The sequence below is a fragment of the Solanum verrucosum genome, unplaced genomic scaffold (assembly GCF_900185275.1).
Source record: "Solanum verrucosum unplaced genomic scaffold, falcon-dt-bn FXZP01000060.1, whole genome shotgun sequence".
In the NCBI taxonomy this organism is placed as follows: domain Eukaryota; kingdom Viridiplantae; phylum Streptophyta; class Magnoliopsida; order Solanales; family Solanaceae; genus Solanum; species Solanum verrucosum.
The window spans coordinates 6014240-6031684 of NW_026020129.1; the positions used below are offsets into that span (position 1 = coordinate 6014240).

A 17445-nucleotide genomic window follows, 5' to 3' on the forward strand; every position below is an offset into this window, starting at 1 on the left:
TCTTGGAGATGGGCGTCGAGTTGGGAGAGATCAAGCCTATGAAACTTTTATTTATATGAACCAAGTTGAAGTTAGAAGAACAAATATGATCAGTAGTAAAGATAGAGTTAAAGTAACCAGAGACATGGGATATAATACTAGCATAATTGGTAATCCATTCATTATTAGCGTCCTTGAAATAAGTGATCCTATTACGCCTTCTCCTATTCAAAACAAACATATGGTAAAACTTAGTGTTAGCATCTCCATCATTAAACCAGTTAATCCTAGATCTAATTTTCCAGAAGTTTTCCTCAATTTTTAGATAATCGTTATATTCTCGAGAAAGCGTATGCTCGAGATTCTGGAGGAAAGAGCTGTAAGGATAGGCTGCGGATTTTTGGATGTTGTCCAGTCTTCGAAGAATGGCTTTCTTTTTTTGAAAAATATTGCCAAAGGTTAGTTTACTCCGGTAGACAACTTTGATCTGGAAAAAAGTAATGGCGTCAGGTAAAGTTCTATTGGACCAACAATCAGAAACGATATTCTTGAATTGAGGGTGATTAACCCAAATTTTTTCTAATTTAAAGGGCCTACAAGAAGGGGTTTGGTAGTGATTGGAAAGCTTAATTAAAAGGGGGTTATGGTCAGAATGAGTTTTGGGGAGGTAGGTGACAGTAGCATTGGGGAAAAGATCTATCCACTCATTATTTGCAAAGCTCCGGTCCAATCTTTCAAGGATAAGGGTTGAATTTTTTCTATGGTGGTTAGACCAAGTATATTTACAACCTTTAAAATAGAGGTCCACCAAATTGCAATTATTAGCACACGCCCTAAATCTAATACTCTTAGAAATACTGATATTCCTACCTCCCCACTTATCCTGTTGGCTCAAAATGTCATTAAAGTCTCTAGCAATAAGCCAGGGGCCATTATAAGAGACAACAATATTCTCTAAACTGCTCCACAACATATTTCGTTTTTCTAATTTAGTGCTAGCATAAATAGCAGTAAACCACCAAAAATTCTTACTAGGACGAACCTGGATCATGCCATGAAGCTCTTGAGAGGAATGATTAATGCGGTTCAACGTAACCATGCTGGAAATCCAAAACAACACAATACCCCAGACCTGCCTTGTGCAGGGACCTCATAATAGTCATCAAAACCAAACTCATCATTAAGATTAATATGGTTTTCCATCTTAGTTTCAAGCAATGCAACCATGCATGTACTATGACTCCTAATGAGCTCCTTAAAGTTTCTCTTAAAATCATCACTATTAGCACCGTTAGTGTTCCACACAATGAAGCTAGATGGTTGATTCATTAAAAGACCGCTCATTGTTGGGCTATATGGCCCCTGATTTTCCTTGTTCAAGAAGCGGCTACGATACATGGTCGGGGTCATCACTACTGCATACTTTGCTAGGGCAGTGTTCAGTGGTGGCTTGAGGTCGAATGAGCATTTTTTCGGGGCTACTGGCAGTTGAGAATGTATTTTTTTGTCCTCTTTTTCAGGGAACATCATAAGGGCTGAGTTTCGAAAGCTTGAAATTTCTGTGAACGAACTCGATGGGACTGGAATCACGCTTCCCTAGTTTTCTCCTAGTGGTGGAGGAGGAGGAATATCCATGGGAACTGGGTTTGGGATCATGATGGGGTGTCCCTGGATCACTGACATTGGTTGCCACGGGAAGAACATAGGGTTCGAGTTTATTGTGTCCTGGGGAGTAAAGAAAGGAAGTTGCACCATGTTTATCATATTTGGGAAAACATTAAGATGATGAGGTATGTTCCATAGCGCTTGCATGGTGCCGAAGAAGGGGGGGGGGGGGTACTTGTGCTGGTGATAGAGGATTCATTGTATTGGTCAACCACATTTAATTGACAAAGTTCTCCATGGCTAGTTTCATCCCCTCTGTGATCAATTGGGTTTTGAGTTCTGAAGTATTATGATGGATTCTACCATTGATGTCCATAGAGAATAATGGTGCATATCCTTGTAGTGCCATCTCCACCCATGACATGAGTTTGGTGAAGAGGATGGACAGGCTGAGTTGCAAACAAAAGAGGGGTTTGTGGAGGTGGTTGCGGAGTGGCTGAGAAATTGGGGTTTTCCATCCTCAGGTTGAGGTTCGATTGTGAGCGTGAGAGAGGATGAAGGCGTACCTTCTGATGGATCGGAATGGAAGCTCGGAACATGGTTGGTGCTATTAGTATTAGTATTATGGAAGGAAATTTTTTCAAAAAGGCAACGGAAATTTAGAATCAAATCAAAATGGCAATATTTGGATGGAAGGATGGATGTCGTTAAATCATTGATTATTAAGATTATTTGTTTATACATAATCAGCTCAACTTGATTAGACAAATAAGAGCAATTTTAAGATTATTTGTCTATACACAAGTATGTTTAGTTGCTAATAATTTTAATCATAAGCCAGTAAGCAAGACAGTTTTAAAAAACAATTTATTAATATTAATTAAATATTTATGTATATGTATATGTTTAGTAGGGAAAAAATTCAATCTTATCTTTATTGAATAAGGAATAGGAACACGAATAAATATGAGTACGTTACTTCAACTAGCATATGCATAGTTTTTATTAATACATGTTTGATCGCGTATTATTATTTCATTACGATATTATTATAATATAGAAGAGCCAAGTTGAGGACGACCAAGGGCAAATTTGTCATTTCCTAAATATTCTAGAATATTTGTTTTTATGTTATGACATCAAAAAAATGGTAATAGATTTATAATGACAATACAACCAAATATCTTTTCTTAAATGCCATGTGTATCCTAATGATGTGACATTTAATATGGACCCACAGTTTCAATCACATTTTCTATATATATATTTTTTTCTCTTTTTTTCTGTAGTGTGAAATTTCATTAAACCAAAAATATCTATTAAACAATGGCATTTTAGTAATTTTAATATTATTTAAGGGCAAAATAATAATTGTATAATTAATGACCAAAATGAAATTCTAGAAGAATCCATACATGCCTTTACTTTTAAAACTAGCCCATAAAGATGTTTTTATAATTGTGTTAAAATGAAAAGTTTCTATTAATTAACTTTTTACAAACAATAATAAATGCTAAGCTTGTTTTGACATGTTTTTGAAAGAAAATTTTGAACTAATTTAAAATAAAATGTGTTTGAATAGTTAATATTTTGTTCCTAAAAATACATTAAAGGGTTATTGCGTAAACATATTTTAATATTATGTTACATAATATGACCACTAAATTCGTATCTTGATTATTAAAATAATCTTTAAAATGACGTATCAATATTTTTTAATTAATTTGAAGAAATATAAAATTACGTGACTAAAAGAATGAACAATGTTTGACTATTAAGAAATTAATGATTTGATAATGTATTCATCAAAAGATTAAAAAATATAAAATTTTCATTTCTATATAGAATATTCTCTTAATATCAAATATGATAAACTACTTAACAGGGAAAATTTGACAAGAAAAAAAAATTAATATTCAAATTCTAAGGAATATTAAAATACAAACTAAAGAAAAATGAGTAGTTAAAAATAAAGAAAAAACAAAAAATGAAAATTTCAATAGAAAAGGGCTTGAGAAATATAGAGGAAGAAAAAAACTAAAAAATAAATAATAACTTGAAAAAGAAAAACAAGTATATTGGTTATTTTGTGGGGGTAAGATTCAAAGTTTTCTTTTACGGCATGATATTTAGAGTGTAGTATCAAAAAAATTTATTAATATAATTTAGAATATAACATTATGTCAATTGTTATCGTATTTAAAAATAAAATTGCTTTCATGATTGTTTTTATTTTTGTGGAGTTAGAAATCAATATTTTAATAAATACTATCAATAATTAGAATATAACATTATGATAATTGTTATTGTATATAGAAATAATTGATTTCATGATTGTTTTTATTGTTGTGGAAGTTAGAAATCAAGTTTTTTAATAAATACTTTCAATATTAAAACCAAAATAAATAGAAGTATTTCTATTATCGAAGACAATAATGAAATGTATCACAAAATTCACCGACAAAGCAAACTACAAACACATTATACTTAAGTTGAAGCAATAGAGATTTGAAAGGCTTTGAATCGATCTTTACGAATTGGTTGACCAATGATTAGTATTTTATCAGATGCAAAACTTATGGTGCAAGTATTACAAAAAGAAGATGATAACATTGTAAAAAATAGATACCACTTGCGAAAATATATAAAGATCGATGAACTTTTTCAAAGATATCAACATTTTATATATTCCTCGAATGCGAAATGTTTTAACTCATAATCTAACACAATTCTCTATTTCCTTGCTGCATAGAATTTTTTGGAATTCAACTTTCTCAATTTGGGTTGTAAACGACGCATTTATGTCGTATGAACATTTGAAAAAGATTATTAAGTAATATATTGAAATTGTTTACTGTAAAAAAATAGTACAAAGTATAGAAATCTCATATAATTAGAGGCTAATTACATCCTATCCCAGAAGTTTCCTCAATTACAAAAATCTCGAATTTTTCGTTGCTTTCGAATACATTCCTTGGTTGTCTAATACATTACTAATGATATATATTACTTCATGGGAGGGATGTATCCAAGAGGGGATATCTATGATCCGAGAGGGGATGAATGTATTCGATAGGGAATAAGAATATATCCGAGAGGGGATTATGATATATTAAGTTGTGAATTTATGTAATTTTTTCAACAAAATATGTGAAATTATATTGGGCCCGTATCACGGGCCTTAAATTATCTAGTATATTTTATAAATATCAATTAGCATGAAGATGTAAAGTAATCAAAACTGAAAGATTTATTTTTTCTATTGGTGCATCAAACAAGTCTTCCTTATATATTAACTTATATACCAAATGATGAAATTAAAGTCATTTGAAAATTATATGATAGAGACATAAACCCAACCAAAAGTAACATATACTATTCGAAATAGACTACTGTCCCCATGTCTATAATATTAGATTACAACTGGCCAATGAGAAGTATTTTATATTGAAAAAATATAATAATGTTTTATAGCTATAGTTTTGATAAATGCGCTTCATAAGTATAGTTCTATTTGCTATGGAGGTTGTGGTTTGCATATTTCTGTCCGTTTGTATATTTCGCTTGTGAATATACAAATGGGTAAGTATATACAAATTCTGTATTTATACATCTAGTAATTTTCCAAAACTCCGTTTGTATATTTCGCTTGCCAATATACAAATAGGGTAATTTATTATGATTTTTTCATAAATCATATACAAATAGCTAGGGTAGACGTATACAAAATTTTGGATTTATACAATCAGAAATCAAATTATACAAATTTTAGATTTATAAAAGTCAGGCGAATAACAAAGATTGGGAAAACTGTAATCACGAATTACAATTTTTTTAAACTATAACTATAGTATTTTTTTTTCAATATGTAACTATAGTACCTAATATAGGTTAAATGTTTTTTATCCTACATAATTTTTCCTTTTATATTCCGATCATAATGGAAGACCTTTACACGATAAATAATTATTTTTATTAATTAGTACCATATAAAAATTACACATTACTTATCGTTGGTGATTTATATTACACCAACACAACTATACTGATATAAATATCATATACTTATCGACTATCTTAAATTTAGACAATCAGATATACGTTAGTTAATTTTGTTTTCTTAGTTTTTCACCGATGCTTGATGTTTATATTAAAATCCGATTATATCTGGATTCGCACCGTTTAGAGCCTCTTAAAAAAAATTTCATATGATATTCGATGTTCATATTGAAGCCCAATTATATCTAGTTTCGCACCATGTAGGACTCCATTCTGAAGGAAGAATTTTTCCATATGGCTCGAACCCGATATAACTTTCAGATAAAAATAACTTCATCCACTGCATCACATTATTTGGTGGTGGGACGATTTAACTTAATTACACACAACTACCTGAAAATCCGAAACAAAGTAAACGCATGGTGGAACCCACCAATCATTTTCAGACAGCCCCAAATTGAACTTCCTAAAACATCGGTTAACATTACTATTGCTATTAATTAGTGTACTAATTAATTACACTAATTACTAATCTTTGACTAATTAATTCCTATTTTCCTTTTTTTTAAAACCTTCTTCAAAAACCCCTCCAAAACGCTCAAGCTTTTAAATTCTCAAAAATATTCGCCGAAAATATAAAAATATTGAAAAAAAAAATGCCTGCAAATTCACGAGAACAGCTCATACATGGTGGCCTTCTCATTTCTTCTATGTAATAATCAAAAAATCAAAAAATTTCAAACCCTATAATCTCAACTTTCATCAGATCCGTAATCAGATCCGATCATTTTTTTCAATTTTCTTTGATCCGATTTGAATCTGCATTGTGTGATAATCGAATTTGGAACAACGGAAAGTTTCAAATTTTCCGATCTGATTATTAATTCGTTTGTTTTTGCAATGTTTTGAGGATCGGCATTGTTTGTGTTTATTGTGATTTTGTTGCCAATTACATTGAGGAATGGCTTCGTTGTCTGGCCTTAGCGAGGAGCTTGGGGAAATCGAAGGACAGATTTTGGATATTTTTCGAGCTCTTTCGTAAGCAATTTTTGTTGCGTTTCTCATATTTATATATATAAAAAATGTATCGCAAGTGTTGATTGATGTGGATTTTTTTGTTTGTTTGGGTATTTGTATTGTGTTTTTAGAAATGGGTTTCAGAAATTAGAGAAGATTAAGGATTCGAATAGGCAGAGCAGGCAGTTGGAGGAGCTAACAGGAAAGATGCGAGAATGTAAGAGGTATTCATTGCAGATCCCTTTTGGTGATTTATCAATGTGTTTAATTTTTGCAATCTGCATTTGCATTTACTGTAAAATAGTGAACTTTGTTTTTGATGTAGAAGAAAAAAATGATCTTTTTGCTTTCATGAATAGGATTTTAGACAGAGAAATTGTCAATAAAGGTGCTTACTTGCTGGGATTGGCTGTACGAGTCCTCCATATCCATTTCACTTCAATATTGTGAATTTTTTTCATTAATTGACTAGTTTTACTCTGCCTGGTCAACCTCCGGAACCGTCCTTTATTTGAGTTGGCGCTGAATGGGCAATGTATGCTCCTATAAAATGTGAAGTTCAAGCAGGTGGAGTTGATTGCAGTTCGAATTGTGTCCAAATGATACATATTTTGAACTTAAAAGAAACAAAAAATACCTGTCAGGAATTGTCACGTTCCAGTAAATGGCAAAGTAATGTAGTTTAATACCATATGCCACTTTTTCTTTCTTACCCCTCCTCCTAGGAGCTCCCACCTTTGCAAAAGTTTAAAGAGCCATGAGGGTTTTAGCTGATGTAGGAAGATCTCCTTGTAATCTGTTGGATAAAAATGGAAAAGAATCTAACTTTTGCATCATATTTTTTGCAAATTCTGATATTTTCAGAATTCTGATTAGTGAGATCAATATGAAGTTGTTTCATGTTAACAAACTGTCTAAGTTGATCGTTCAATGAGATTCCAAATAACTGTGATTCCCTTTTCAGTACTCAGAGGAAAACAAATACAGTATTTTGCATGAACTTCCTGCTTAACTTTGCATTGTAAGATGTACGTCAGGTTGATTGTAGAATGCCAAACTATATTACTTGTAAGTTTGGATCATGTAGCTAGTTTTGGAACTTGGAAATTGCAGATGAAAGGAAAAGTGGTTGCCCAAGGTGTATTTCTGCAATTGGATGCTAAGAAATTAGTCAGGAAGAGTACCCAAAGGTCAATAAAGTGGGTGCAAAACTTGGAGACTAGAGTTCAAGTCCCACGAGAGATAAAAATACTTGGTGATTTCTTCTCATTTGCCTAAACCTTAGTGAAAAAGTTATCTAATACCTGTATTGGTGGAAGTGAGAACAGTCGAGTTGCGCACAAGTTGTCCTAGACGCTACCATTATATATAAAGAAAGACAAAATAAGTTAGTCAGGGAAAATTTGAGGAAACGGGTGAAGAAAACATTATTGTTTATAGGAAACAATCCACAAAAGATATGTGAGAAAACAAACAGAAAAAAGTTGTCTCTCATCAACAATTCCGAAACAGAAGATTTGTCTATCTAGGTTTTCTCATTTACCGTTTTCATCTCCACGCTAATTAAGTTTTGAGCTTCTGAGAGAGATGAACTTAACAAAGAACATTGATTGGCAACCATAATCACTTTTCGATCTCTCCGCAACAAGAACAGTGATCCTCAATTTCCTGGTTATTCCTGTTTGAAGAGGAGCCTTGGAGAAATATTAAAGTTGTCTTTGTGTGACCTATAGGTCACGGGTTTGAACCGTGGAATCAGTCATTGGTGCTTGCATCAAGGTAGATTGCCTACATCACATCCTTAGGGGTGCGGCCCTTCCTAATCCTGTATGAAAGTGAGATGCTTAATGCACTGGGCTTTCCTTCTGTTTGATGCCACCATTGGTTAGCGTTATGTTCTTGAGAGTTGAGACATCCAAAATGGTTGAAGAAACATAAAGTTGTTGGATTTGATTTACTTTCCATTGTTTTGTTATTTTTTTAATTATGAACGGGATCCTTGGAGCAACGATAAAGTGTCTCCGTGAGACCAATAGGTCACGGGTTCGAGCCGTAGAAGCAACCACTAATGCTTGCATTAGGGTAGGCTGTTTACATCATACCCTTGGGGTGCGTCCCTTCCCTGTACCCTACTGACATGGGATAGTTTGTGTACCGAGCTGTCCTTTTTCTTTTGTCTTGTTTTTTTCCTATCAAAGTTTTGAGATCCAAATGGAATGAAAAAGCGTTGAAGTGTTTCTAGTGTGTAATTGGAATCCTTGTAGTCAATTTGGATTATGACAAGCATGCAAGATTGATTTGGAGAACCTTTAGTTGATGTCTCCCTTTATTTTTCCTTGAAAATTCTGGTAATTGAACTATATTGATATACAATCATGCACTGACAGATAATTAATTGGATATGCAATGATGACTAATTACTTTGACAGGCTTATCAAGGAGTTTGACAGAGAAGTAAAGGATTTGGAATATAAAAGTGATGCAGATACTACCAAGATGCTGAGTGAGAAAAAACAATCAATGGTCAGGTTCATTGGGAAGCTTTTCTATATTGTTGATGCCACATTGAATGGAGCTACTTTTTTCTGAACTGATCTTTCTTTTCTCGTCTTCCTTTGCAGATCAAAGAGTTGAACTCTTATGTTGCTCTGAAAAAACAGTAAGTTTTATTGGTTAGCTTTACACATTTTCTACTTCATTTTATTAGTCAGTTGGTTTTTGAACTGATTTACTTTTTTTAATGATTCATCAATCAAAATATATGCTTTCTTCAAATATCTTGGCGCAGAAGGATTATACTTCTTTTGTTCCAGAGTGAGTTGTTTGTTAGCACCTTTACAAATTACAGTATTACGAGTCTTCTCTTTCCCACCATGGAACTGCCTTTCAAATTTTATATTGTTAGCTTTGCCTTGTGGAAATTGAAAGGTCCCTTCTACTTCCCTAAAAAGTCTTATCGCAGTCCCTTACGTCCAGGACAGCTTGATTGGATGTTAGACTGTAATGCTGGTGAAAGTGGATGCAATACTTTAAACAGTATATCCTTGGATGTGCCTGCAAGGCTACAAAAATGAATTTTCTTTCCTCAAGACTTGATGCCCACAAATGAACCTAGGAGTATGCAGCAGAGTTAGAATCATTAAATTTAACAACTGATAAGAACATAGCATGTCACTTGTATATTCACATGAGGTTCCTGACTTGGACATAGTACAAGGTTTCCAGCTTATTTATGAGTTATTCAAACTCAAATATACTCCTTAGATTGTGATACTAGTTGAAGAAATTGACAATAAATTATGTTTCAAGACGTGGATTATTCATGTTAATAGTTAGTCTTCAGTTTTCTAGGTAGGTGAATTTGGTGAGAGCCTAGAGGCTGGAAATAAACATAGAGGTCTAAGATTATACTTTTTTACTGCTAAGTATTACTACTCAAGTCGGGTTAAAGAATAAAGATTAAGGGTGCGTTTGTACAAAAGAAAATGCTTTCCATGGAAAACGGTTTTCCTAGAAAATATTTTCTTGGAAAACAAGTGAATTTCTTACTTATTTTCTAGTGTTAGGTAAGTAAGCAAAAAAAATACTATTCCGCAAGCATTTATATGTAATATAGCAAAACACTATGAGAGTGAGATGGGGTGGGGAGGAGACAATGAACCTGGAATGACATATGGAACTTGTTTTCCCTACTTTCACTAGGGAAGCCATTTTTCTAATTTTTATGAAACTTGTATAGGAATGAAAATGTTTTCCTCCATACCAGACACACACTAAGACTGTTTTTCCTTTGAACATACAGAAGTAGAACTTATGTTTTTCTTTATTGATAAAGTGAACTAGAACTTGTGTTCGCATTCAGACGAACAAGAAAACCCCAACTTTTTGGTTTTGTTGTATATTGTTTCTCTTATTGCTCTGTATTGTAGACTTAATTCTTATGTATGTGATTCTCTAGATATGCAAGCAATATTGAGAACAAGCGAGTAGATCTTTTTGAGGGTCCCGGTGAAGGGTTTGCTGAAGAGAATGGCTTGCTAGCTTCAAGTAAGCAAATCTTTCACTTTTGCATTTTTAATTTTATTCATCCTTCATTTCTCTCTTATCACTCTCTTCTTTTGTGCTGCATTTTGAATTTTGACATATATAATGCTTTCTTTTGGACTGATATACGATGTATTTCTTCTTGGCTCTCATCTGATGATTAGTAGTCCTATCTTTTTTTATTGTTCTCACTTGTTTCTCAGCTGAAGAGCTGGTTTTGAGGTTTCTTTTCTGTTATTTGTTGGTGGAATGGGGTAGTGGAAGCTGTCGTTGAAAGAAAACCAGTTCTTGCTGGTAGGGTCTGGTTGAGATTGATACACAATTTAGAAGGTTACTTTGCATAATTCCAAATTATAATAAGCGTCTTTCTACAATTGCTGAAAATGTCTCATAACTCAAACTATTAGAAACAAAATTTTTCCATGTTCATTTTTTGGGCTTATGGTTAGTGTCAAAATTAAAGTTACACTAGACAACTCTGATCACTTACTAAGATTCAAAATGAAAGTTATTGATGCCTTAGCTTCCTCACCATTAAACCAATGTACGATTTAACCTTCACTTTTTGAATTGCCACAAGTCAAATTGCATAGTGGTGATCGGAAGACTGTAATTTAATCAAAGATGCATCCTCTATATACGTGATATTTGTATGGGAAGCACAATTAAATGCCAAAGCTGATGAAATGAAAAGTATGGTCAAGAGGGGTGTGATTCAGAGTGACATTCTTTTGTCTGGTTCAGATGTTCGGAATTATTTAAGACAAATCTGAAAGTAGAGACTAGGTTGTCGTGTATGTTGTCGCGATGCAATCTGATATATGAATGACTTTTTTTTTCTTCCATACATATGCACATATACATACACCACATTTTTTGACAACTTGCAATGGAACTTTGACCTCATTGATTTTTGATTATTCCTTATACATATGTTTTAAAATAATTTTCAAAGAAATTATTCCTATATAACTTTCTGAGTGCTGATATAACATTGCAGATATGAGCAATCAACAGCTGATGGATCAAGGAAATAGGATGATGGATGAGACAGATGAAGCCATTGAGAGGTCAAAAAAGGTTGGTATATCATTAATTTTATTTTTTTTGTATTGCTAAGATGAATCTCAAACCATATCACCAGTTGGTTCATGATGATTTTAGTTGCCCTTCCCGCCATTTCCAGACTAACAAATTATACGATGAAGAAATGAAACATCTACGATAAAGAAATGAAGCACTATTATGGTCCTTGCTTAAAATGTGTCCGTACCTTTTAGATGAGAAACATTTTGTTTCTTTTCATTTTATTTCCATTTTTCAGTTTTGGAGATTGTTGTTTCTTGGGAGATATTTGATAGTGTCTTGGGAGTTCTAATCACGATTGAGTCGGACCTGGCTTGTTCTGTATTTGGTCAAGTGCAAATCCCTTTTTGGATTAAAGTTAGTAAAAAAATAGGACAGTCTAGATTCATATCACTCAATTGGGAACTTAATGTGGAACTTAGCTGAGATTTGGTTTGATACTGAAAAAGGGCATCACCTCTAACATCATTTTTTACTCATTGCAATATCATACTTCATGGAATGCTATCATTTGCTTTTTCTGTGAATGTTTTGGACTAATGGATTCCCAAGCTAAGGTTGACTATAACATCGATTCAATATCAATTATAGCAAAAGGAGTAAATGAAATCTGGATCAAACGAGTATAATCCCACAAGTTGGGGTTTGGGGAGGTGTGCGTAACCTTACTCCCTTACCTTGTGAAGGTAGAGAGACTGTTTCTGATAGACCTTCGGCTCAAGCAAAGTATAATAATAAAATCAAGTATGGAAAAGAAGATACAATAGTGAATGCTGAACATAATGGAGAAAAAACATTAGTAGTACTTTTTTTATTATGAAAATAAATGTCTGGCAACAAAAATGGGAAATTACAAATTAAGATAAATTACTAATTGAGTAAGACTGTTATAGAGGGGTAATTTTACTAAGAATATGCTGTTATAGTGATGGATTTTGTTGTTATAAGTAAAATGCTGTTATTGAGGTTCCAAAACAAATCCTCAATATTTTGTACCACTAAATGAGCAATGAAGTTTTATGGTATCTTAGACAGTAGATTAAATAGCGACGGTTCCGTTAGTGCATAATGCTTATTGGTATATTAGTCTATTAGGAGCTAGTTAAAGCAAGGCATATGATGCCATTTGAGAAGCGTCTCCTGTGAACTAGGGTTTTTTACTTGCTTCATTGTTCTGTAGAATGGCTTTTACATGCTCTTTTCTCCACAGGTGGTTCATGAAACTGTAAATGTTGGAACTGAGACTGCTGCAGCACTGAAGGCTCAGGTATATTATTTGGAGAAAACTGACATGTTTCAGATGCAAGACCGTAATTTTATATTCAGTTGTTGCCCTTGCTTTGTCCTATGTCTTATATTTGCCTGCTTGCCCAGACTGAACAAATGAGCCGGATAGTCAATGAGCTAGACTCAATCCATTTTTCAATAAAGAAGGCTACACAATTGGTCAAGGAACTTGGTAGGCAGGTCAATTTCTAAATTGTACAATCCCTCTGTCATTACCTTTTCTTTTTATGTCATCCTGTGACTCTAAATAAGATCGTTCTTTAGGTTGCAACTGATCGTTGTATTATGGCCTTGCTCTTTCTGATTGTGATTGGGGTCATAGCAATCATTATTGTGAAGGTCAGATGTCTTTCCCCTTCTTGTGTAGTGTTACCAAGTGCATTTGTTTTTCATGCCCTTTAACATTCCTCAGTCCTCACGTTAGTATTATTTATCAAATATATTTGCATAGTAAACTATATCCAAGCATCATGTTGGATTTTATCAATCGTACTTAGTTTGCCACCTACAAATTCACCCAATTTGCTAAACTGTAGCGGTCTTGTACTTGACAATGTTAGTACAATACTGTAAATTACATTTGTTGCTCTATTTGTCTATGTGCCCATCTAGCATTTCATGGTACAATTTCTTGTACCTTTTAACTATAAAGCTATTAGAGAGCCTAATGGCCTACTTCAAACTATCATTAGAGGTACTTCGGCGCATTAGCAGATGAAGTGTCTAGCATAGCATAATTAAACTTCTAGTTTTCCCAAAAAAAAAAGTGCTATTGCTAGTTATCCTAACAAAGGCTTTTCTTATACATCCAATGTTAGTGCTGTATTTTATGAATGTTCACTAGCTAGTCCAATTATGAAGTACTGCATATAAAAGTCACAGTAGCACATGGGAAAGTGCAGCTAAAGGTGGGTAGCTGATCTTTGAATAGGAGATATATGATAATTATGGAAATTCCGATGAATAGTTTCATGTAAGCAACTTGCATTTCCATTATTTTGTCATGAATGCAGCATTACCATTCACTTGTTAGAAATGTGTTCCCGAAGGGTCTTTACTAGAGATACGACTTTCAACTTTAGTCCCGGCTGGTAGCAGCAATGATAGTGATTGAAATAAAAGGCGTCAATTTATAGAGACTTCAGAATTGGAGATGTACCATTTGATGGAACCCACTGTTCACTTCTTCATAAGGCTTTATCATTGATATTTGGTGCAATGACATATCTTGAGGCTAAAACTGCGTTAACTTTTGGATTTGCAGATTGTAAACCCACATAACAAAGACATCCGGGACATCCCTGGATTAGCCCCTCCAGCACCCAGTCGACGATTGCTTGCTTATCCTTACTGAAATCTGGAAGCCTACCATATTCACAAGGATAATACAATCTACTTCCCAGCGGATTTACTTGGTTTTTGACTTAAGAACGGAGAGTGACCGAGCACACGAGCAAGGCAAGGGATGAAGGAGAAATGCCTGGTTCAGAAAGAAGAGTCTTCCATCTTCTCTCTGGTAATGATAGTTTTCCATTCTTTGTGATGTTTAATGAGATAGATTCATATGATATTTGTTTGTATGATTATTATCTTTAATTCTAGTTAACTGGAACTTTTCATTGAGGAAAATTTGAACTACACAAAGCTTTGGAACTGGTTGATTTGTCAATAGACCAGTATTGTATAATAGCATCATTAATCTTCATTATACTTATAAACCTCTTTTAGTTATTGTTCAATTATTCCAACAAGTTGATGCTAATCACTAGCAAGATATTATTTGACAAAAGCTTTGGTGGAAAATAATTTGAATTTATTAGGGTTTTGATGAATGGTTTTCCAATTTAGTGTGTTTGTCAAATTCGACTAGTTCTGCCATATTGCATTTTTTTCCCTTTTTTGTGGTCAATCTCAGAAATGTTATCTTTGAAAAGTGGAAATTTGACAAAACAGTCACAATACTGATTGCTATGACCCCAACCAAATTTGATATTAAATTATGAAATTGAATTTATATATTAAACAATTATGTTAAAATTTGGGTTTGATGGCAAACCATCTTTCTACCTTTTTGAGGTAGGGTGAAGTCTGTGTAAATTTTATTCACTTTACTCAGTGAGATTTTATTGGGTATAGTTAAAAGAAGCTAATATATTTCAAGTAGTTAAATTATATACGTAACAGGCGCTTAAAGAACTTATCTAAAAAAATTTAAATGAAATTTACCAAATATGATTAAGGTAAAAAAAGGACATGCACGTGTGAAATTTAGCCTCTATATTTGGTACCAAATTTTATAATTGTCAGAAATTACGTAGTACTCCATATTTTAGTGAAAAAGTAAAAAAGAAAAAAATCAACCAAATCAGCAGACTGTTCACCAGTTCACTTAATAAGTCAAAGAGCAGTCCTAAAGTTTCATGTCTCATTATCATTGCACTTATGACACTAATACATACTACTAAATGGTTCTATAATTTAATACTTTTTAAATTTTATTTTACTTCATTTCAAAAAAAAAATATTATTTTTTCCTCAATCCTTTATAAAATTAAATAATGTGTTTAATTAAAATTTCATATCTAATAAAAAATAATAAATTAATAACACAACTTTTGATTTCCTAGTAAATGGGATATGCGAGTAGTAAAGAAAGGCATAAATTTTAGGTAGACATATGATATCATATCATTAAACTAAAATTAACGTTACATGTAAAAGTTTGACAAAAATTAGTGTGAAAATTTTTTCATTCCACAAACAAGTGGAAACAGAAAATTGAGGACGAAACTTTATTTCATTATATACTCCTTCCATTCACTCACGAGTGTTAATTTGATTAATCTTTAAAATTAAATTAATTTATCGAAAAATATATAAGAGATACAATAAGTTACCATCCTTTTTATACTAATATAATAAAAATGATACTATATATTAAAATATTAATTAAAATCTATACAATTTAACTTTCGAAAGAAACGTGACAAATAAAAATAAACCAACTATATTGTGGTTAGAGATCCAACATTTATAGGTGGGAATGGAGACTCTTAAGTCTTAACTGGAAGCATTAAATTAGTCATGTAGAACTGAATTCATGATGTCCAGAGAGTTAATGCACAATGATTTTTTGGCCTATGTAAGTGATTACCTCAGCATCCTATGTAGAATTTTACGCTTTTATTTTTCATATTTTATTTTTTAAGAATCAAACATTATATATTTTTATCATATTAATATAAGAAAGATTGCAATTTGTACAGTTTTTTAAATATCTACATTTTAAATTGAAAATATCAACATAATTTAATTTGATTTTAGTTTTAGAGACTAGTCAAGTTAATTCTCATAAATCAAAACGTAATAAGTAGAATGAATAAAAGGAGTACAATAATTTAACATGTCACCTTCTTGAAAATGAAAATCTCTTGATAATTTTTTTTTTCAAGTCTTTAGCTGATTTATGTAAAACAAATTAATATTAATCAATGAATTTCGAAAATCAATTACTTAAATACAAATTAATATTAATCAATAAATTTCGAATATTGAATGCTGGAAGAAAAGAGAAGGTCCAAAGGGTGAAAACTGAAAATCATTGGTTGGTCTATGAGTTTAATTAATGTTGACATATGCAAGAAAAAAAAAGAACTAAAACAAGGAACAACAGCTCATTATTAGCTGTTGTTGTTACTATACTTTTCAATATAAGTAATACTTTTCAATAATAAGAATTAGGATAAAATAAATTAAATGTCAATTTTCATAATTGGTAGACTAGATAAGTTTTGTGTTTAAATAAAATTGATAGTGTTGGAATTGCTTTTTTTTTTCTTTTCATTCGGTGTTTGATATCTGTTTTGACCTTAACTAATCTAACTTTGAAATCAAACATATTCTATCAAAATAACTTTATTTCTCAATTTAAACTCGAACTGTTTAATTAAAAACTTATAAAATACTTACCACTCGAACACGAAATAGTATGGTAGTTGCCAACCTTATTAGTGGAACTATGGAAGATAGAAGCAAACCCCAAGTCAAGTAAAAAACAGGTCAAATTCATGATACCTTTGTTGAATAAATTACAAGATATATACATATACAATTAAAGAAAAATGCCCAGCCCCAAATATTTAATGAGAGCATAGATATATATTTTTCACTTTGATTACTCATAATTAATATTTTATATTTCAATTTAAATATAATTACTGTATTTCATTTTAAGCAGTCAAATTAATAGTCTGTTTGATCAAGCTTTTGAAAGCAACTGTTCTGAAAATGTTTTATACTTTTCATAAAAAAAATATAAAAGTAACTCGATAAAGTATTTTGCGTGAACAATTTATCAAATTAAATAAAAGGATTAGAAATCCAATTTGAACACAATTATTAATGATATGAATAAGCCGAAAGCTAATC

General features: G+C 32.1%; 2 protein-coding genes across 3 annotated transcripts in view; both read left to right on the forward strand.

Annotated features, from left to right (window-relative positions):
• The window catches only part of LOC125827093 (60S ribosomal protein L37a), a 145313-nt gene that overhangs the window by 24330 nt on the left and 103538 nt on the right, over positions 1-17445 (forward strand). The window lies entirely within an intron of this gene.
• LOC125827085 (novel plant SNARE 11) lies at positions 6451-14663 on the forward strand. The gene is made up of 10 exons (XM_049506447.1): positions 6451-6621; positions 6732-6824; positions 9030-9123; positions 9222-9259; positions 10559-10647; positions 11645-11724; positions 12941-12997; positions 13105-13197; positions 13282-13356; positions 14282-14663. Exons 1-10 carry the CDS (start codon positions 6545-6547, stop codon positions 14369-14371), a joined length of 786 nt encoding a protein of 261 aa, XP_049362404.1. The 5' UTR covers positions 6451-6544; the 3' UTR covers positions 14372-14663.